Source organism: Ambystoma mexicanum, chromosome 11 (assembly GCF_040938575.1).
Source record: "Ambystoma mexicanum isolate Mex_15411 chromosome 11, UKY_AmexF1_1, whole genome shotgun sequence".
Lineage (NCBI taxonomy): Eukaryota > Metazoa > Chordata > Amphibia > Caudata > Ambystomatidae > Ambystoma > Ambystoma mexicanum.
This window is the reverse complement of record NC_090934.1, coordinates 1,075,010,613-1,075,032,378: the sequence shown is the minus strand read 5'-3', so window position 1 is coordinate 1,075,032,378 and position 21,766 is coordinate 1,075,010,613. Positions and strand designations below refer to the sequence as shown.

General features: G+C 42.7%; 1 protein-coding gene across 3 annotated transcripts in view; it reads right to left on the bottom strand.

Moving 5' to 3' along the window:
* LOC138504113 (myosin heavy chain, cardiac muscle isoform-like) overlaps positions 1-21,766 on the bottom strand; it is a 610,907-nt gene that overhangs the window by 321,208 nt on the left and 267,933 nt on the right. For all 3 annotated transcript variants that reach the window (XM_069624333.1, XM_069624332.1, XM_069624334.1), the window contains exons 6-8: positions 10,386-10,485; positions 8,344-8,469; positions 1,982-2,107 (exon numbers count right to left, since the gene is read on the bottom strand). In XM_069624333.1, the coding sequence (XP_069480434.1) occupies positions 1,982-2,107; positions 8,344-8,469; positions 10,386-10,485 (352 nt within the window). The remainder of the gene's footprint in view (positions 1-1,981; positions 2,108-8,343; positions 8,470-10,385; positions 10,486-21,766) is intronic.

The following is a 21,766-nucleotide window of genomic DNA, read 5'->3' as shown; positions in this document are numbered from 1 at the left end:
CATGCAATACTAAACTCTCAATCAGGTTGGGGCCTGCCATTAAGGGATATATTAAAATATCAATTACGTGTTATTCTACATGGACTTGTCCCAATGTTTTAAAATAGTTTAGAGTCTTTCTTTAAATAAAACGATTATGCATACGTTTCCCAAATGTTTGAATCCATCACATATGTTTCGCATTACAGTATGCTTCATCAAGGATCAAATATTTTAAGAACAATTATTTCTGTAATCACGTGCTGGTGCTATGCTTGGGTTTTGTGGCTGACAAATGGAAAAGAAACATGCCCTGTTTAGTTTTGATTCAGGTGTGGTGAACACTTGCAGACCGTTGCTAGCATAAAGAGCATACGGCCTGCCTGTGACATGAGGTGAGACTCAAGCCTCACCACCATGCTCTGGAGAGAGATGTGTTTTGATTGCCATGGGAGGAATACCAACACATGACTTGAAGTTGAATGAGTGAAAGAGATGATTGGATGGAAATTGGCTACTTTGCTGTTGAGCCTCCTTGGGTTTATCAAAGTGTAATGTTAGCAGGGAACTGTATGAAAAGAGAGTGTAGCCAGTCTAATTGAACATTTCGTGAATAGCACCTGGGGATTCAGCTTGTGCTCTAAGAGTTGACTCTCTGAGTGAAGGAAAGTCAGTGAGCCAGGAACTGTGGGCCTGCCTATTTTGCCTGCAGAGTCAGCGGATAGTGCACTGGGTTGTTCCACTACCCTCATTCCCACTTGCCCATGGATTAAAGCCATGCAGTCAAAGGAAATTCTGAATGTGTGTCTATGTTAGTGTCTATAAGGATGCTTACTCTCTGCAGGGAAATGGTGGGCCTGCTGCAAACTGGTCTTCTACTGTTGCTGTTGCCACCAACCCAGTGAAAGCATTACCACTGGGTCAAGCCACATGAAGACCTTTTAACATTAGGGAGCAGTTCAGATTGTCAGAGGAAAGGAAGGTTGAGGTATATTGGCCCAGTGGAGCAAAACACACGAGGATGCCCTCTGACCTGGGAGAGGTGGAACCCTACAGTGATGTGTTGCTATGTCCTCTGAGGAGCAGTTCCGATTCATGGGAATTAGGAGCACTACGCAGGGCCCCAGTGACCAGTTACCATAGTCCAGTTTATGTGGGAATCTCTGGTAGAGCCATCCACATGCTGGAACTATTGTGTAGGCTTTATGCAGGGAGAATAAGACAGAATTATACTAGGGGAAATACACAGCTTTTGGAAGAGGGCACCGCATAATAGACAGTGACGGATTTGTGTATTTAGAAATGTGCTTTGGCCGCTTGCAGAGATTTCAGCCTGGGTAAAAAGACAAGGCAAAGGGGCAGTGCTGTTTATAGAGACAGGAAACCTAATCAATATATATATAATACCCTGCAAGTAGGCATTACACTTCTGACATCTGAAGAGCAATAACCCCAAGGAAGTGTTCTGGAATTCGTTTAGGGCATGAAGTTGATGGAAAATTGCTAGCAATTTGATGGTCATTCTTGCATTGGAGCAATACCCTCTCTAAACATGGAAAAGTCTAAAAGCTCCCTTTGCATACACCCAGATCTTAAACTGGCGGTGTAAAGATCACAGCCCGGGGAGATATGTGAAGGTGTTCTTGCCTACTGTGAAAGAAAGGTAACAACGGGAAACAAATATCCACCAGTAACTCATCACCAACCACTTTCCTGGCTTTAAGATCTGTACACCTCCTCAGCACAAGCTTTCTGTTTTTTCATTAGTGCCTCTAAAGTTGTAGTTCTCTGTTCTGAGCAATACCGGCCTTTTGTCATATTGCTGAAACTGGGTAGCAGTAGTCTTTCATTTTGGTGTTTGCCTCACAGACTAAAGGGGCTCCCAATGGGGATAAAGCTTGCAATCTGTCTGTTTACCAGGCCTGGAAACTTTTGAAGGTCTGCCATCGGTGGTACCAGCTGCTTGCAGTTCAGAAGTTGCCAAGTGCGGAGCATACATTACCAGGCTGGTGTTGCTGTAGGAGGTGCGGAGCTCCCCAAGCTCCTCGTGCAGGTCTTTGTGTGCTTGCAGCGATTCAGTCACCCTCTGATTGGCTTCTTGAGTTTGAGTGAAGGCCAGCTGCTGTCCCTGCAAAAGAGGCCAAAATAGAAGTTAGAGGGAGATGGTGAGTAGACTTGCTGGACAATAGCAGCAAAAAGGCCCAAGTGGCTCGGCAATGGATTATATTGGGACATAAATGTTCCCCCCTACCTAGGTTGTGTTTTGGTAGATCTCTGCCCTCCCATATTAATCACCTCTCACTATATGTGTGAAGTGATGAGCATGGCAGTGTATGAAAGATAGTTGCTATTAAATCATGTGTACAATAATTTACAGAGCTATTAAAGATGTGCATTTTATTTAAGTAATGATATGTATTGTCGTTTTCTTTTCAAAACATATATTTTCTTAAATGTTGTAAGGATCAAGTAGGATACTTGTGTTGTGTTGCCAGATGGAGAAGGGAAATCTATAACTGATGATAGGGAAATATTAGAAATCCTTTATTGGTTATGTCATCAATATTGATGACAAGCACTATTAACAACGCAACATAGCATTCACAGAGAGGGCACATAATTAAATAATGAATTTGGTTTCCCTTAATGAATAGGTAGGATGTTAACTATTGAGTTCATCAATATTACAAAATATGTTGAAACTACATTGCTGGACAATACCACAACCTTTTTCCGTAAAGAATTGTATCATCCAATTTCATTGGATAGTCCTTTATGGAAGTTATTGACAATTACCTTGTGGAAGATGAATAGAAAAGAATGCATTAGGGTTCTTTAATTATTTTAAAATCGTTCAAGTTTTTGTTAAATTCTTATATTGTCAAGGTTTGCTAAACTTTGTATATGCTATATTCCATAGAGCCCTGTTTTAACTTTGTGAACATTTTTTAAAAAGTGCAATAAAGATTTATGATATAACTAAAGCCTCTTATCTGACGAAATCCACTACCGAATTGCTTTTTTTGAGAATCAAACACCTTTTGTATGGCATTTTAAAGGGAAACCTCTTTTTCCCAATGTTATTTAGTATAACAGTGGTACTACCTGACCAATGTAGACAAGGATCAGGAAAAAAGAGAAATCTTAAAATAGTTAAAAGATTAATTCTTTGGGTTATCCAAATTGATCTAAAAATAATTGCATAGCAATTAAGAGAATTTCATTGATTAAAGGGAGTTCTAGATTTAGATAAAAGTGGCCATTTGAGTGGTGCTGAATAGAGTTTTTGGCTGAGTCGTAGAGCTAGTCTTGGTACTGTCGGGTAGGTTGTCGGATGCTGCTGTAACAGTCTAAGTGATAAATGAGAAAGTGTGTGTCTTGCTGTCGAAGTGTAATGCTAGGATGAGGGCAGAGGCAGTGGTGATGATGATTTGTGGGGGGAAGGACATGGTGCCAATTTGAGGAAGAGAACAAAGTTATGATGTGAAAACTATAGATCGGTAAGTGGAACAACTGTTTTCATGCAGAACATCTGGGATTCTAGCGTAGGTTATCTCACGACAAGTGCTAACTATGACAAATCTGCACGGACCTTGTTGCAATAGGTCTGGCCAAACTAAGCAGCTGAATTTTGTGAGTTAGTGTCCTGGTAGATATGATACACTTGGATTATACAAACACATTGATCAGTGTCTCACAGACAGGTATGGCTTTGTTAAATTACACGGCATGGCAATTCAAGATACAATTTGTATTTATTTGCATTAATTTACATGTGTCTCAAACAGAAATGCTAACAGAGTACCAAGCAGTAGGCTGGGGGAAAGGATGTCCTGCACCTAGGTGCTTTCCAAAAGAGTTAGAAATCATCAGATTGTTGGTACATGGCCTGGGGATGGTGGGGCTTTAAAGCAATACATAGCCCAGAGCAGGTACAGAGTAGAATATGTACTCAGACCTTGGACGAGTGTGGCAAGTTTCAAGCTCTCCCGAACTTGTTATGTGAGGGGGTTAGCCGCTAGGGACTAGGTTGGGTTGGGTTGGCTGCTAACCAATGTGACTCCCAGAGAGTGGAAGAAGTGAGATCCTGCAGGCTTGTCACCCCTATAAAGGCCTGGTATGAAACCTACTAAGCTGCTACAAGTACATCCTTTCAAAGACCCCATGAGAATGACAGCAAGGGTTTCTACATAAACAGACTTATCACCCAAGCAGCATCACCTAATAGTGCTTTACAGACCGGAAGGAAGGAAGAGCAAACCATTGACACTGCTCCACCTACTAGACCCAATGCAACAGTGAACAATTATTTCCCAAGCCAACCAGAATAATATTGAGAGACACGAACACGAAGCCAATGCGGAAGCAACAAAGAAGTTCCAGAACTCACACTCAGATGAGTGTGGATGACTGTGGTCCTCGCAGACCGGTAGAGCTGCGCATAGGTGCCACAGTTCACCGTCAGGTGCTCACAGAGCACTGCAGAGGCCTGTACAGGAACTGGCGAGCTTCCAAGATGGCAGCAATGCACCAAGCTACACGTATAGATGCAGAAGGCATAGTGGGGCAGCCCCCCAAATAAACAATGTAATCAGATTGTTATAATGATTATTATTAGGGTATTTATTGAGTATGGACCTAGCTTTGGGAAGCAACAGAGTGCTTTATAAGTCGTAGGTGGAAGGACACTGTGAGGGAAACAAAGATGCAAGGGAGTGGGGAGCTACTATGGTATATCACAATCTCCTTTTTTGAGTACCAGAATACCAGAACTATAACAGCATACGACCAACAATGAGGAATTATTTGAATTGAATATAATTTGTTTAAGTATTTTTCTAGAAAAGGACCCAAATTTGGCGATCAGTTTTGAAAAGGTCAATCAGCAGGAGGATGGCCTTGAAATACTTTTTGTGAGGCCAACGCTGCCTCAACCTCCCCTACAGTGAATACCAATTTGTAGTCAAGTTGTATCATTTCCATAACAATAACCTGATGTGTGTCATCCCAGTCACGGGGCACATCCATAAATAAATACCAGCTATTTTCAGGGAAATAACAATCTGATCTTCCGGTATCAATGCCAATGCCAAGGACAACTATCTGCCAGAAATCCTTCTGGCCCATTCTGGTAAGCACAATTTTTAGGAGTCCTTTTTGTCCAAAGTTATGCTGCTAGGTTCCTCAGCAGGCAATCTTTGTGCCTTCCCTTTGTATCGTCTTTGTAGTGTTCATTGTGCCATATGTGATAACAGAGGGCTGGTTCATGTTTCAGGAGGCACTCACTGTTCTGTAGTAATGGCTGGAACCATACAGGCAGTGGTCTTGAGTGCATTGTTTCCTAGTGTGTGCCATAGGGACTGGGTGCACGCACAAGTATTCTTCTGCTGCACCTTTTGGTAAGCATTCAGACTGAGGTAGTGTAATATTAACTTGCTCAGAAGGAGAGAGTTTCCCTATCTTCACATGAAACCCCAAGACAATTCTGGGAACACTCGGAGCAGATGGCCAACTGGTCATTGCAAATTCAACTTTACGTTAGAGGAAATACAAAAAGGAACCCAATCTCAAAGCCCAACACAACACTACAACAGCTGCAGCCACTCTGAAGGCCAAACAAGTGCAAAGCACTATAAAACCTTGAAGCACTATAGAAAAGTAGGAAGGGAGAAAGAAGAGGGGGCGTTTGAGAGGAAACAGATGCACTACCAATGTGTCTCTCGATACCTGTTCAGAGGTAGCCAGAGCCTTGGCTAGCCTGCAGCAGCTACTCTGGAGAGGGTTGACTCAGAGCCCCTACCAGCAAGAGGACTGACTACTTGAAAGAAGGCTGCACCCAGTGGATGGTCCTTTACCAAGGAAAAGGAGGCCTGAGCTTTCTTTGCCAAGAACGACACGTCCTGTAGGAGGGTGAGATAGTATTGGCTGCCTGAAAAGGACCCTGAAAGAGAGGGTAGAAGTACCCATTGAAGCAAATGTGAAACCCAAGGTCTGTGTGAGACCTAATAAGAATTTGAGAAACCCATGGTCTGTGAGAGACCTAAAGAGAATTTGAGAAACCCATGGTCTATGAGAAACCTAACGAGAATTTGATAAACCCAAGGTCTGAGAGAGAGGTACTGTGAATACTGTGAAACCCAAGGTCTGGGAGAGACCTGCATTATGCAAGAATGCTGTGGTGACTGATACACTGCGCAGGAAAACCATAAGCTGAAGGATAGTGTAAGAGAAGGAACCTGATATAAGGAGCTCAATATCCAAATGGCCGAGAGAGGTGTTTAGCGAGCTGGTGAATGCAGGACGACTGGAAGAGTCAAGACCCAAGAGAAACTATTTGCTTTGCTTAGCTTTATTACTCTAGGGCTGGACATTTTAGGATTAGGATTGATGAACTCTTTGGTTAGCCAAATCTTCAGCATTTTGTATTTGAAAGCTTAATGTAGCCAGATAAAAGACTTATTAAGATTAAGTTTTGGAACTTTCTGTTGGCGCCACAGTTTGGACGTTACTTTGTAGAATATGGTGTCCCAATTAGGGGCTAGGAATTATAAGGGTAGGTTTTGGAAATGTAGGATTGGAACCTTGATCTCCAAAGGTGATGGCTATCTGAAACAAGCCACATGTTACATTCACCCATCCTGGCACTGTTTACTTACTTGTCATCTTTAGTTAATGCCCTAGACACTATAGGTGTTTGATCCAACCGCTGGCCTGAAAAGCTATGCAGTAAAACTATTTAGTTGAACTTTTTCATATTTGCTGATGATACCAAGTGGCTGTGGTAAATTCACATCGAGACCTATAAATGTTCTATCGGGATCAGGACAGGCTTGGAAAATCAGCAATGCATGATAAACTAAGCGCTTTGTTGTCGACTATCAGATCCAGATGTCCGAGGAATTACATGATGGAGTTATGTGCACTTGGGATGGTAGTGATTATTACAGTGGTGGTAGCAGTGATAAGTGTTTTAGTGGTAACTCCATTGATAATGACAGAGGTGGTGATCAAGGTGGTGGTTATTTTGTTTTAGTGGTAACTCCATTGATAATGAAAGAGGTGGTGATCAAGGTGGTGGTTATTTTGTTTTAGTGGTAACTCCATTGATAATGACAGAGGTGGTGATCAAGGTGGTGGTTATAGAGATCTTTGTGTGTTGAGAGTGAATGTGTTGTTGCAATGTAGGCAGTAGTCATGGGTAATGGTGTTTTTGAATATGGTGGTGTTGGTGAATGTTCTCTTTCTTAGGATACTTATATTAGTTGTGATGGGGCTAGTACACATGAGGGATAACAGCTTTGTTTATGACTGGGATTGAGGATTTAGAGATAGTGCTGTTATGGTGATACAAGTGATGTTTGCTGTGGAGGGACTGCGGAGGAAAGTTATTGGGCCGCATTACGAGTTTGGAGCTAGCCATCCAAAATCGTGTCTGGGTCCGAATTCTGTGAATGAGGAATTACCGGGTCATTCTAACCTTGGAGGACCCGGTAATTCCTCATTCAAAAAACCAATCCCCATTCTCATTTGAGCCCCCATAGGGCTCAATGGGAATGGGGATGGAGCTAATAACGGGCCCGTTAATAACGGGCCCGTTATTAGCTCCCTGGCCCCCTTGTGGGACCCGCAAAGGACGTCTGGTCTGACCATAAGTTCTGAGCGGGTCCCGCAAGGGAACCTCGTAATAGGGTGGAATGGGTTTACTGGCACCTGTGCCATAACCGGTGCTGGTAAACCCATTCCGCCAACCTCGTAATGAGGCCCATTGTGTTGATTGAGGATTTGGTGATAAAATTGGAGGTAATAACATTGATTTTACTTTTACATATTCCAGTGAATGGGGTTGTGATGAAATGTCATAGCGGTCATTGGCATACATTTTGCCTCTTGCTGGTATTTTATTATGAAGGAGTTTGGGTGTAAATAGTGGTGGTGGTGGTAGTGGCTTGGGTGACAGTGGTATTGAAGATGTTGAGGTGGGTGATTGGCATAGAGATAACATTGTCAGAGGGTGTGTTGGTGATAGAGCTGTTGGTGATGGCAGAGTGCTATAGTTGATTATGAGGTTGACCATGGAGGTGATAGTGTGGTAATGAAGATAGCCGTGGGCTATTAACAGTGATTTTGCTGTTCCTAGTGGTAGTGTGGTTGATTGCAAATCTGAAAATGGTGGAGCCAGTTGCAAGATTGGTGATGAAGGAGTATTAGAAATAGTGGCTGGGGTTGTAATGTGGCTCTAGTTTGTGGTGCAGGTGATGGTGGGTAGGTGACTGTGCTGTTGTGACGGTCAGGTTGATGGTGGTATTTATACTGATATTCTAGGACATGTATGCAAAGGTCCGACTCTGATAATAAAAATCACACCTCTTTGATCAAGTTGAGCTGCCTGGTTGCTTCATCCCGTTCCGCCTCTAAGACCTTTGCCCGGTTCCTGTAGTAATGGAGGTTATCACGCACTGTTCTCAGGTCACGCGACAGTTCATCCTTTCCCTGAAAATGGCGCCAGAAGGCAGGTCAGAAATTGGGAGCACTACACAAAGTTAAATAAGAGTGAGAGACATAGAGGGTGAGTGTGCGAGGGAGAGATTGAGTGAAACAGGGAAAGAAAGGGAGAGTACACTTATGACAATGAAGATGAGCATGAAAGGAACGATAAAGAGAAAGAAAGATGGAAAGAAAGAAAAGGCAAGCTTTGTGTCAACACTTTAGAATAATATTGTAATCATCTTGCCGCTCTGTCTAATGGTTATTGCTTCTCCATTAACTCTCCAACAGTGTACAGCTAGGTCAGGCGGAGAACCCCATTTATGGTTACTCTGAGGTGAGGTGTGTGTAGCTTAGTAGGCACTGTCAACGCTAGCCACGATCGCAGCACCCAAACTGAAATCTGGGCCTCACTATTACTGAACTCAATGCTGATCATTCTATTGGCATAAGAAAGATTCAGGTTTTCGCCAGCTTTGTTGGAATTTGAACTTGCCACGTGCATATTACGTGCATATTACACACAGTTCTCCACACCAGACTGTCTTACTACACTGTCGGGTCCTCATCCAGTGAGACTGATGTGGAATTTTCTGTGGAAGTGCCTCTATTTATTGTGGCTCTGGTGGGCAATGTTCAGAGTCACAAAGAGGGCTATGTTTCGTATTTGTCAGAATTCTAAAAGGACTGTAGGAAAACTGCATATCAATAGTACCCTCCTGCTACCCATTCGCAATCCTGTCAGGTAGAATAGCAGGACTCAACTTGTGGTAAAATTCACAGTTTCCACCCTGTATGTGGCCACACTTCTCATGCCTCCTTTTTAGTGGCTTCATGGATTCACACCTCAACTGCCATCTTGCCTGGTTGAGAACCTGCTCTCCACTCTTCAGGTGCCCGATCCTCCGGAATCCTGCCTGCTCTCGTTGAGGCAACTAAAGGTGCCATCTCATGGACCTCGCCTCCACCGCACTTCCCTCCATTCCTGGTGGTCTGGGGCACACCCTCAGCCCCACGTCCCACGGTATCAGTCTATTTGCAATTCCTCCACAATTCTCCCATCGCTTTAGGAAGCTGTGCGCATCCTCCCAGCTTTCCCAATGTGCCCGCCACATGTTGTGATTAGGGCCTTTGGGATCCCAGGAACATAATACTCATGCGCACCTTGGCAGGAGCCTTTATTACCTAGGGCTGGGGACTGAGTTAAGTTCTTCGATCCGTCTAGACCTTTAACTTGGTTACTGGGCCTATACTGGTTGATAATGCCCTCAGCCATGGGGTTATTGACCAAATATTTTGTCTCTTCAGTTTGGGGGTATTATCAATAGCTTAGTATCTGGGCTAGAGAACTTGAACAGGTGGCGTTAGGAAGGGAGAGAGAGAGCAGGGAAAGGTGTGAGTGAGGGATGGGATGGATAGAGTAAGAAAACTTGCAAATTGCACTGTGGCTGGAACACCCTCCTGGGTGGAAGCTGTGCAGAAGATTGCCATGGAATGTTGACTGAATGAATTAACTCCCTTTGAGGAATGTCTCTGGAGATGATCACTTTTTAGTAAGAAAAAGTGCTTTCAAATCATCTAATTTGCCCCAATTTCTCAAGCCTTGAGTACATCTTGGAATAGATCAGTCATTTAAGCTGTCATGTCTTGTTAATTGAAGATCTTGTGACACAGAAAGCAAAACTTGTTTTTTTCTCCAGGAGACAGTGATTCCAGTTGAAACTGACATCATTCTCCTCTTGTACCAGGATAGATAATCCTCAAATGGCCCTCTGAGGCAATCCGCCAGGCCCCAACATGACCTGTTATCCCTCTTGTTGAGAAGCCCTGGCTATGACAGGATTCCCTGAGAATTCTTAAACTGAACCGTGATCCTCATACCTGAGCCTTTGACCCACACATGATCGGCTGAGCCCACTTACCAGGGAGGCACTTCTGACATTATTGGGCGAGATGGTCTCATAGCTCAGGTTGTCCAGACTGACCTTGGCTTTCATCACCTCCAGTTCCAGATTTATGATCCTGAAAGAGAAAATAGAAAATAGAGCTCCCTAATGGGTTCTCTTCAATGTAGGCCTTGCTGAATTTACTCTGCCAACATGTCCATAGTGTTAAACATTCAGCACACTTTTTAGAAGTTCAGGCGGTACATTCGAGTTACGTAGATGACAATATCAGACTAAATAATGTCCTGTAAATAAAGTGTCGGGCAGTCCTATTTTGCAAGCTGACAAACAGAAAGAATGTGTCAGTTTTCAAGGTTTATAGCTCACTCACTGCTCTCTGAAAATTAACTCTCTTTAATCCCCTTGTAACAAATAATTTGGTTAAAAAAAAGTTTGTATTGGTTAGTTGCAATGTTGATTTGAGACCAATGATTGGTGAGTGTTGTGTGTGTAGCGCAGTTGACAGGGGCAGTTGATCAGAGGAGACTAAATAAGTAACTTCACGGGCAAGGAGCAGAAAAAAATCCAATGACAAAATAGAAGCCTTTTTTAGGGTCCCTGTCTGTGCCCCTCCCCGTCTACTAGGGATGGGGCCCCCGGGTATACTTTGGGCCATACATCCAGTTTGCAACCCTCTATATGTTCACAGCTGTTTGTTTAGCTGCGAGGGTGGCAAGTCTCAGACTTTGGAGTCGATTGCAGCCGGGTGAAAATACAGCAGACCTAACCTGAAATAACTGACCCAGGACAGTTTAACAGTGTCATAGATGGCCAGGGCAAGGATGTCATTATCCATATTAAAAAAATAAACTGTATTGCTTTTGGCAGAGAAACAGGTTCCCTATTTCTTCAATAAAAGCACAATATGTTCTCAAATTTGACATTGATTCATTGTGATTTCATTCTATGTATGTCCCAGAGAGATGATAAACGACATTTTCCCCCCTCCCACGATAGACCTAATAAGGCGTTGAAAGCCATGAAAGACCTGATGGCAAGGTGTCCTTTATTGGAAGTCTCCAAAACCCCACATCCCAATGTAGCTGACTATGCATTACTTTCAAATCCATATGTTAGTTATGTAGTCTAGATATATGGTTTGCCCCTTCTGATGCACTTCATATGATCCCCAATTGTAACATTCTGACAATTACCCCCTCTGACCATAGTCCAGTCACTCTGAGCATTGCACTCAATCCAGAGCCCAGACGTTCTCCCATATGGCAATTTAATAGTACTGTTCTGGACTACCCAAACATATGTGATTACCTCTTAAAGGCGATAGATATTTTCTGGGAAATTAACCTAACTGAGGGTATCCAAATATGCTGGGATGCTTTTAATACATTTATACAAGGTCATTTTATGTCACTCTAGTCTTCTAAACTGAAATAGTTTTGCAGAGAAGAATAAGTCTGACCTACAGTATAAAGAGCCTTGAGAAGGCAAGCAAGGACTTGTGCATTCCCAAGTTACTTGGTGCACTACGCAAACATAGGACATAACTCTTTCTTTTTTTAAATTAATGTTATGGTTTTAAAAGTAAACCTTTTCACTACATACAAGTTAATTAAATGGATACATATCAAAATCACAATTATCTAATTAATAATAATCAAAAAGAAAAAGTAAATGAAGAAAAAAACACTTTACAGATAAAATTAGGAATTGATTAAACAAACAAGACTATACATATGTGTCCCTCTCAATCAATGTCAAATATACTCAAATTTGCCCATTTATACTGCAACATTCACATTTTTAAACACATCTAAAATCTTCCATTAAAGGTGAATCATTTTTGCTATGTTATCAGCCCTCTTCAAATCAACCCAGAAGCCATGCTCCCCCTACAAGGTCCTACAGCCGAGTAGAAATTGAAAATGCCAATATTTTAAATGGGTAGTTGCTTCACATTGCAGAATTAGGTGTTTTATAGTTTCCTCAATATTGGAGATCTTGCTTAGTCTACACATTCTGTTCTCTAACGTCACCTGTAATCTAGGCCCCATAGTTTCTAAGGTCGGGAGCAAGTTAAGCCTAAATCTCATGTACAACAATCGTGCTTTATAGCATGGAAATAAAGATATATATGTATCACAAGGTACCTTCTTTTCCTTGGAAAGCAACCCTACTCTTTGTCCAGTGAATAGGTTTCCAGTCCATCAATACTCAAACAACAATCCCTGCTAAACAATTTCTTCTTCACCATTTGGGGGGTTTCGGGCGTTTCAATTAAATGCCAATATCCGATAGATAGATATTCAAGAGAAGGGGGGCAAGCAAGCATCGCTGTCTCAAACCTAACGTGGTGGAAATAGGGCAGGACAAGTAGCCTTCTTTCAACAACCTAATTTGCACAGATGTATTATGGTGCAGCAAAGAAAGCAATTTCACCAGATGAGGGGATCACCCTGTTCTTTATCAACCTATGTCAAAGGATATGTCTACTAATTGTGTCTGAGGCATGAGAAAGATCTAGCAAGGCCATGTAGACTGTCCCACAGGACCTTGCCACCACCAAAGCCCGAATGTGGGAAAGGATGGTTGTGTTAAATCTAGTGTCCATTTTCTGCCTAAAGCCGATCTGACTAGGAGTCAGAATCCTGAGTTTAGTAACCCACAACTCTAGCTCCTTTAGAACGACAGCCATAAAGGTTTTACGTGTGGCATCTAAAAGTGCAATATGATATGGTGAGTCATTTATAATGCGCCTGTACACAAGTGTTTGTAGGCGCGACAAGACAAGGTAGAGAAGACAGAGGGAGGGCAAAACAAATGTTCTTACTAGGCCTTGTCTCATTCAGATCGTGCAAGTGCAGAGGAAAGTGGGAGAGGAGAAGTGCCAGGGGGAGCGAAGGGAGAAGTGTGATCAGTGCAGCATTGCTCTAAGAAGTGCAGCCAGGGCAGCTCTGGATAAGTGCAAGGAGGCAGGGGACTGTAGGGTTACAAATACAGCCTCGAAGTGCACAGTAGGCCCAGAGGCAGTGCAGAGGCTAATGGTTGGTGGAGGAGTCTGGTGCCCATTGAGATTCTGAGGGCAGCCAGGCAACCAGTCAGTGCAGCAGACAGGTAGGTCAGCAGGTGAGAGAGAGAGAGAGAGAGAGAGAGAGAGAGAGAGAGAGAGAGAAAGCAGGAGTGAAAAGGAAGGTCTTGAGCTGCTTCTCTAACCTTAGGTGTTTGAGAGGGGCATGGAGGCCATTCCAGAGGGACGCACCTGCAGAGGAGAGAGATCTACCACCCACTCTCTGCCTGGAGTAGCGTCTGACCCTCAAAGAGTTAGAGGTGGCTGAGCAAAGGGCTTGAGAAGGAAGGTGTTTAGGAAGAGAGAGTTGGATGTAGTGCAGGCCCCGGCCCCAGAAAGCCTTGTGGCTGATGCTCAGCGTCTTGAACTTGATCTTTGCAGCCACCGGGAGCGAGTGGAGAGATTTCAGGGCTGGAGAGATATGATCCGTGGGCTTTAGGCCAAGGACAAGTCTTGCAGTTCTGTTCTGGATTAGTTGCAGATGGCGGAAAGTAAATGAGGGCAGATTGAGAAAGAGGCTGTTGTAGTAGTCCAGTCTAGAGAGAACCAGGGTTCTGGAGACAGTGAGCTTCTGGGGGATCGGTCTATAGTTGGACGGATTCGTCACATCACCCTTTTTTTGTTTATAGGAAGTACGTATGCTACACTCCACGAGGGCGGGCAACACTCCTCTGGCCAGGATTTCTATAAACAGATCAGCTAAGATGGAAGCCTAGAAGGCCATAGGGGCTAAATTATCAGGGCTGGGGCCCTTGGCGCCTTGGTTTTCTTTATAAGAAATTCAATGGGCCTCATTATGAGGTGGGCGGTAAGGGTTAACGGGCACCGGTAAGGGGTCCGGTGTCGGGAAACCCTTACTGTCCTATTCCGAGGTCCCTTAGTGGGTCCAAGCAGGAATGGCTGGTCCGACCAGCCGTTCCCTGCGGGTCCCGTTAAGGGACCTTGGAGCTAATAACGGGCCCGCAATTTGCGGGCCCGTTATTAACGCCTTCCCCATTCCCATTGAGCCCTATAGGGGCTCAAATGGGAATGGGGAATGGTTGGTTGAATAGAGACTTACCGGGTCCGCACAGGTTGGAATGTCCCGGTAAGTCCCCATTCAACCAGGCCGGACCCGGGTTTGGAGGCAGCCATGGCGCTAATAGCGCCATGGCTGTCTCCAAACTCGTAATGACCCCCAATGTCTGCTGGGTCTAATTCCGTCCATGAGATAACTTGTGATATATTAATTGGTAAATTGGGCCTCACGCCCATCCTTAGATCTTTAAAAGTGGTAGCATAATATGAAATCCAAGTGTCCTCACTTATTATGAATAGTTCTTCCACAGCCTCCTTCTCCACATTTTTAGTAGTAAGTTTCCAGAATTGTGTTACATCTTGTATTAATAGATGCTTGACTGCCAATTGGCCATATTTTACACGCAATTGGAATTTCATAGTTTTTACATCGTTTCTACATCGCTGTTTAATTTTCAGTTTTTCAGATAAATTGTCATTTACTGTTAGTCTGTCACTGTTTTTAGATTTAGAATTTTAGATTTCTTTTAGCTTTTGCTACTCTAGCATCTTAATGATGTACATGTTTATTCCGGCTGAATACTGGACCCCTTGTTCTCACTCTGGACAAGCATTCAGCCACAGTAGTATTGACATTCCTATAAGAAAAGGATATCAACCTACCAGAGTTTTCTGCAACCTCCCTTATTTGTTCTGTAAATCTATTAAGTAGAGAGGTGTTCCATTTCATTTAGCCCTTTGTTACAGATTTCTAAAAGGGCAAACCAGGATCGAGGTTTTAGTTTGTTAAGTGCAAAATTCAACCCAATAGATATAGGTCAATGGTCACTCAAAAACACCTCAAGAATAGTTAGTGCAGAACAATGAGAAACTAAGGATGAGGAAACCAAAATATGGTCAATGACAAAATTCTCCATTTGGGCCTGATTTCAAAAATGAATTAAATCAAAGCCCATTGTTCTTAAAGTGTTGGTCTGACCCCACACTAATTTTCCCACCAATCTTAAGTAGAAATGTACAGTCAATCTATTCAAGCCCAAAGCTGGGATTGATATGAAGTCAACATCTCCTGAATAAAGGGATCTAAGAGCCGGAATCTCTCAAGAAATGGCTAAGAGCTTAACTCAATTTAAGTGTACTGGCCCATTGATTTGGAGAATGTTCTCAGATCCAGGTTTACAGAAATCATAGTTTGACAGTACATCCTCTATTTGGTCCTCCAAGTCCTCCCTTATGCGATGTTGGTCTTGTAAAACAAGCCTCTCATTAGATTTTTCGTGGCCCATTGTTTTTCCTCTTACTGAGCTCTTCTACATTGGTGGTGAGGATAGCCGGTTGATCATGACCCTTCATATGAGTCTCAGTCTTTTCATTGTTATGCATGGTTAGGGTCTCCTTTCGTGATGTATCCGAAATGGGCAAAAAATCTGTAATTTTTTTGTTGCTTTTTTCTTCATTGATTTGTTTCTAGATTTTTTGACAAGTGTCTAGCAGCCCCCTCCTCTGTTATAGTATTATTAGGTGGAGCACATTCATTTTCTTAGGTATTTTCCTAGATTCTAACCAGCAATCTCAGGAATTTTCTTGAAGATTTGTTCCTAGAGCATTTTTTCTTGGGAAGACGTTTTGTTTTACAAATTTGCTTTGGGGCATAACTAGAGCCCTTAAATGAAGAGTCCAGTTGCTGATCTAAGGTGACTCTCAGGGTGTCCCTTGATTCTTAATGTCTGGAGATATGCAGTGGCTCAACATTTTCAGGTTCGAAAAGCTCAGGAGAGGCACTTAGTCGGGAATTATTCTCCAACAAGGTTTCATTAACAAGCCAAGTTCAAGAGGTCTTTCTCCATCGTCTCTGGGTCCAAAACCCTTGTGAGTGAGGAAATAGGACTCTCTGTCATGTATGCAGCAGTTTTAGGATATTCCAATATGTCCCAAATTATTTTTAAGAGATCTGAATTATGTGATACTGATTCTTTGATATAGTCATATGATCTGACAATGGATTCCAATATTAAGTGGAGTGCTGCAACCAACGAGGTCCCTAATGTATTAACATTGGAGAATGTGTCCAGAATCCTTGCAGGTCTAGCAGCTGGCAGGGTTATGAGGATTTCTCTTTCTTCCAAGTCAATGTTTGGAGCCATTTTATTTATAGCAATCTGTGCTTAAGATCAACCCTCTGTGATGGCCCTATTATCAATGTCACATGTCAAAGGATCCTCATACATTTCCTGACAAAGATGAAGAAAAGAGGTCAACCTACAGGGCATTAGATACAATCGCTTTAGGAGAAGATGGTTTTTCATCAATCCTAATTTCTTTAGGCAGACAAAAGTCAGTAATTTCTCCTTGTTTTATTTAGGGACTGGCTTAAGCGTGAGAGCTTAATTTAAATGGCTAATTCCCGGGAACAAAGCCTCCACCTGATTTGCAGTATCTACTAACTGCTCCCACATCAGAGTATCCATTGTGTCCCCCTCTGGATTGGTTGTACCTGGTGGGGGCAGAGCACTTCGTAAATTATCATTTCATGTGGCCATAGCTCATCACCCCATTCAGATAGTTCAACTCCGTAAGGTGTTTTCACAGACTGAGTGCGGAGATAGAACCACACTGGAGAGATAGCCTGACTCATGGACCTCTCCCACTCGGTAATGATATCATTAAGGTCAAATCACGAGCAAACAGCCTGCAAGCAGATACAACTCTTACCAGCTCCAAAGACTGTTAGCGGGAGGCACCTCTGTTGTTAAATATGTGCAAGTGAAGCGGGTAGAGTAAACTCCTCTTACTTGTACCGCCGAACTGCCAAACTGCAATCAACTTATGCTCGACTTGGACAGAGCGCATGCACTGAGTGCTATGCTGTCAGAATTTATACTGCTTTTCAAGCAGCAGGTGTATTCAATAAAGCAATCTCTCCAGAGCACGGGATACACAGGCAGCAGAAAGGCTCCTGCCAAACTGCAATTAACTTTGTGCTCGACTTGGACCAAGTGCATTCACAGAGTGCAATCCTATCAGAATTTATAGTTTTTTACAAGGAGCAGGTGTATTCAATAAAGCAAGCTCTCCGGAGCGCAGGATACATGGGCAGCAGAAAGGCTCCTGCCAAACTGCAATCAAGTTGTGCTTGACTTCGGACACAACTTAACCATGTTACGACAGCTCTGACAAAAAAGTACTTAACTAAAGGTGCACATTTTATTTATGCGGAAGGAGATAGATCAGTGGGAACGGTGGCGTTCATGCTGAAATTCCAACAACAGGCAATGGTGATTGATCCAATATAGACTGATTCTGTAGGGGTAAGGGGTCCGGTGTCGGGAAACCCTTACTGTCCTATTCCGAGGTCCCTTAGTGGGTCCAAGCAGGAATGGCTGGTCCGACCAGCCGTTCCCTGCGGGTCCCGTTAAGGGACCTTGGAGCTAATAACGGGCCCGAAATTTGGTCACTTACCCTGAAGGAATTAATTGAATGTTTTGCCTCAATTTACACTTACTTATATGCCAACCCTGCAACAATCTCAGAAGTAAGTCTTGAGGAAATTTTTGTAGGAGTGAATATTCCTCAAGTGACACAGCATAATCTACATGTCTAAAATGCCCCCATTGCCTCAGATGATGTTTTAAGGCCAATAAAAATTCTTAACTAAAGGAAAAGCTGCAATACCCAATGGAATACCCAGTGACTTTTACTAGACATTTGCTGATTTGTTAGCACTGAAATTGCTGGTCAAATATGAAATGCAGTAGGATTGGGTACACTGCCTCAATCGATGCATGAGGTGACCATAGTGATCTTTCACAAACAATGTACAAACCTATCCTGATGTACCTTATGTAGACTGATATGTATTAACAATCCCTTTGCTAAACCTTTCGTGAAGTGCCTTGCAATAAGATAGGATGCCATTCTTTCCAGGCTGTTCAACCATACCAAACTGGGTTTGTATGGGGACAGCATTCAGAGAATAATGGTTGTTTGTCTCCATCCAGGCACAAGACAAGGATGCCCACTCTTTTATGTACATCAATTAAACCACTGGTAGCTGAAATTAGGTCACATATTGAGATTAAGGAGATACAATTGGCTGGTGAAGACTACAGAGTTTCTTTATATCTGGATGATATTCTGTAAGGCCACAGTGAAATGATTACTTCCCTCCAATTTGTGTCTGACCTTCTTAGACACTTTGGACGCATTGCAGGTTCTAAAGGTAATTTCAAAAAAAACAAACATCAATTAGATCTGATCTTCCCCAGGACTCGGGGTGGCTTTGTCCTTTTAAGCTCCAATCTCATTTCTTCACTTATATGGATGTTAATGTCCCAAATATTGTTCACAAATTCTATGATCTCATTACACCAAGTTCTCTCCAAAATGAATACTGATAAAACCAGATAGAATGTGCTTCTTCTATCTCTTCTATGCAGTCAAGGTAAATTCAATGACAAAAACGGCTCTATTCGTCCAGATATTCCCTATCTAATCTCCAGCAAGGGAATTCGCGATCTTGAGGCGGCGCAAATTAATAGGTTTATATGCCACCATAAAAAAGCTAGAATCAAGACTTCTGTTCTAAAGGCAACAGAGCCTAATAGCGGACTGGCATTTATGGATTGGAGATTATATTACTTGTCTGCTTAATTTTGTTATACTCATCATTGGTTTTTGACTAACAGCGCCCGAGCAGTAAAACCATAGATCCTCCAGTCATACACCCCTATACACCGAATGACATTATAGCAATGTTGCCCACTAAAATACCAACAAATATCCAACGCCATACTGTCATAGGGTTTACACTTAGGTGCTGCCAAATGCATGCAGGTGGAAATCTTGGTAGACTTGATGGCGGTACCCCAATGGCTCTCCAATAAACCTGCTTATTATCCTGAGATAGTAGGAAAAACAGAATGGAATGCAGGATGCTCAAGATGTAGATCTGTGCATGGACACCTACCCACATTATTCAATGATGTCAGAGACTGCTTGCATCTGCCATCATGGTTGTGGAGGACACTAGGGAGATCAAACAGTGACACACTTGACATTGAGAGAATGCAGCGCAAACAAGTAGCTTCAAGGTATGTTTCAAGAAAGGGATTGGAACAAATGCCTATAGATGCACATGGAATATCTAAAAATGATAAAGGGCTTATTAAAATAAATAGCGTCAGTGAAGGAGTAATGAAAAGTAGGGTATTCCTCAGAGGTTCATCACCTCCTGGGGTTTTGGGTTGACCCAAATCAGAAAGATTCGACCTAGTCTTACATGTCCTTGTGCTTCCAGGGCCTCCCTTGTCTATAACACAATGTCAAAATTATGTTGCGAGCTGAAAGTTCCAAACCTAGACTTAACAAGTCCTTAGCCTCTCAACTAATTCTAATGCTAAAATAAATTTTAAAAAGTGGACATCCTTGTCTTGTGCCAGGATGCATGGATGCAGACTAATACCCATTATTATCTGAATGTAGTCCCAATACAAATGCAGTTTGGTATAGATGAACCAGCCTGGGAAGAATGTCATCTTCTCTCATTCCAATTCTTAGCCATCAAATGTTCACAAATCATTTTCTTCAATATCCTGCCCCATTCTAATAATACAAAATAAATTAAGCTTTTTGTGCTGAGGCCTTTTCAGGGTTTATTCAAAGACTGGAACCCTCTTGTTCTACTTGTTTTCGCTCTTATCCTCAGACCTCTCCCGGGCCACTGGCTTCTGGGGCTTCTCATCAGGCTTCATCTTGGCTTCTTTACTTTCAGCTTGAATTGTAAGCATCAAGCAGCATTCTTCCTGCTCCAGAAGGAAGTGGCAAAGAATACATCCTCCTGCTCCCCATCTGTTTGGCACTCTGATCTGGCTGCCACTTGACTGGGTTCACCCAGTCCCTTTTATAATGATTAAGGGTTTTTCTCTTGGTTCAACCGTCATGATTGGTCAAGGCTGTTAGGATTTTGTTTCTTCTTGTGGGCTATTAGTGTGTTCTCTCCTAATGAATCTTTAAATTGATTAAATTTAACCTCTCTGCATTGGTTAATCATTTGATTTCTCTCACCTGGTGTTTCCGTGATGTTATAGTCGCTTCACAATGTAGGCGCCTTCTTGGAATCTTTCACACACTTGCTTTCCGGACCACGCTGGGTCACAGCTTTGGGTGAATGACACTCTGCCTCCCGTGGTGTACCAGTGTGACCACGTTGGTTGCAGTCTCCCCGCTTCGTCCCTCAGAATTTCTGGTAACTTTGGAGAGGAACTCTGTCAACGCAGAGTATTTGGGTACGCTTAATGTTTCAGTAGTGAATCTTGTTGCCATCTCCTTGCACCCCCTGGTTATGAGTTTTTATTTCCGGCAACTCAAATGGTATGGTTTTGGAATGCCCTGATAGTGGGAGTTTGATAGCCCCTAATGATGGTGGGGTTTTATTCACCTTAGGCATTGTAATACTGCACCTTGATGGGAGTGCAACGCTGCAAGTGTCCACTCCACCCACCCTCTAGGAAGCACATTGGTAGTGGCCAGAGAAACATAGTACCTAGTAGCTCGCACCCCTCACTCCCTGATAACATGGGGAGTGCAGTCAACTCATCACACTTAAACATATGGCCCTACTACTTCCCTACTTCAACAGTTCAAAACTATAATAAAAGAGAGAACATACAAAAGGACTCTTTCCGATTGCGAGCAGGCTATGCATTCAGATTACAGTTATACAAAATGTGATCTTTTTATCAACTCCTGATGCTTTATAATGTACATCGAAACAGTCAGTATTCCAGCAAATAAGTAGACAACAGAAATATAGTTTGTCTATATTATACTCTGTCCAGGTTATCCTCTCCAAGTCGAAAAACCTCCACTGACTGTTAGAGGAAATGTGGTAATTGGGGAACATGAAGCCACATGTTTTGGTCCTGACCGCAACACAGATCTTTTTGAAATGCTTGGTCCATAAATTGGTCAAAGTATCTGTCTGTAAGGTAGAAACATTCTCCATGGTTCATTTTTTGGGGGGACGGGAGCTCTCATCTAGACAATGGGGGTTATTAAAAGACTATGATAGCATTGTTCTTTTTGCTGCAAGGAAGTACATCATGACCATATGTAAATATCCAAAGTCCATTGATATATAGCATGTTATCAAAAAATGACTTCTCATATATGCTCTACGGTGCAGGTGCATTTGAGGAAATGAGGCCATCCGGAGCTGCCTGACAAGCCTTGGAAATGATTTGACATCATTATTTAAATTTTAAGGACGATCCTTTTGAATAGGGTACCCTTCATCTCTTGAATAGGTGGCTTCCTA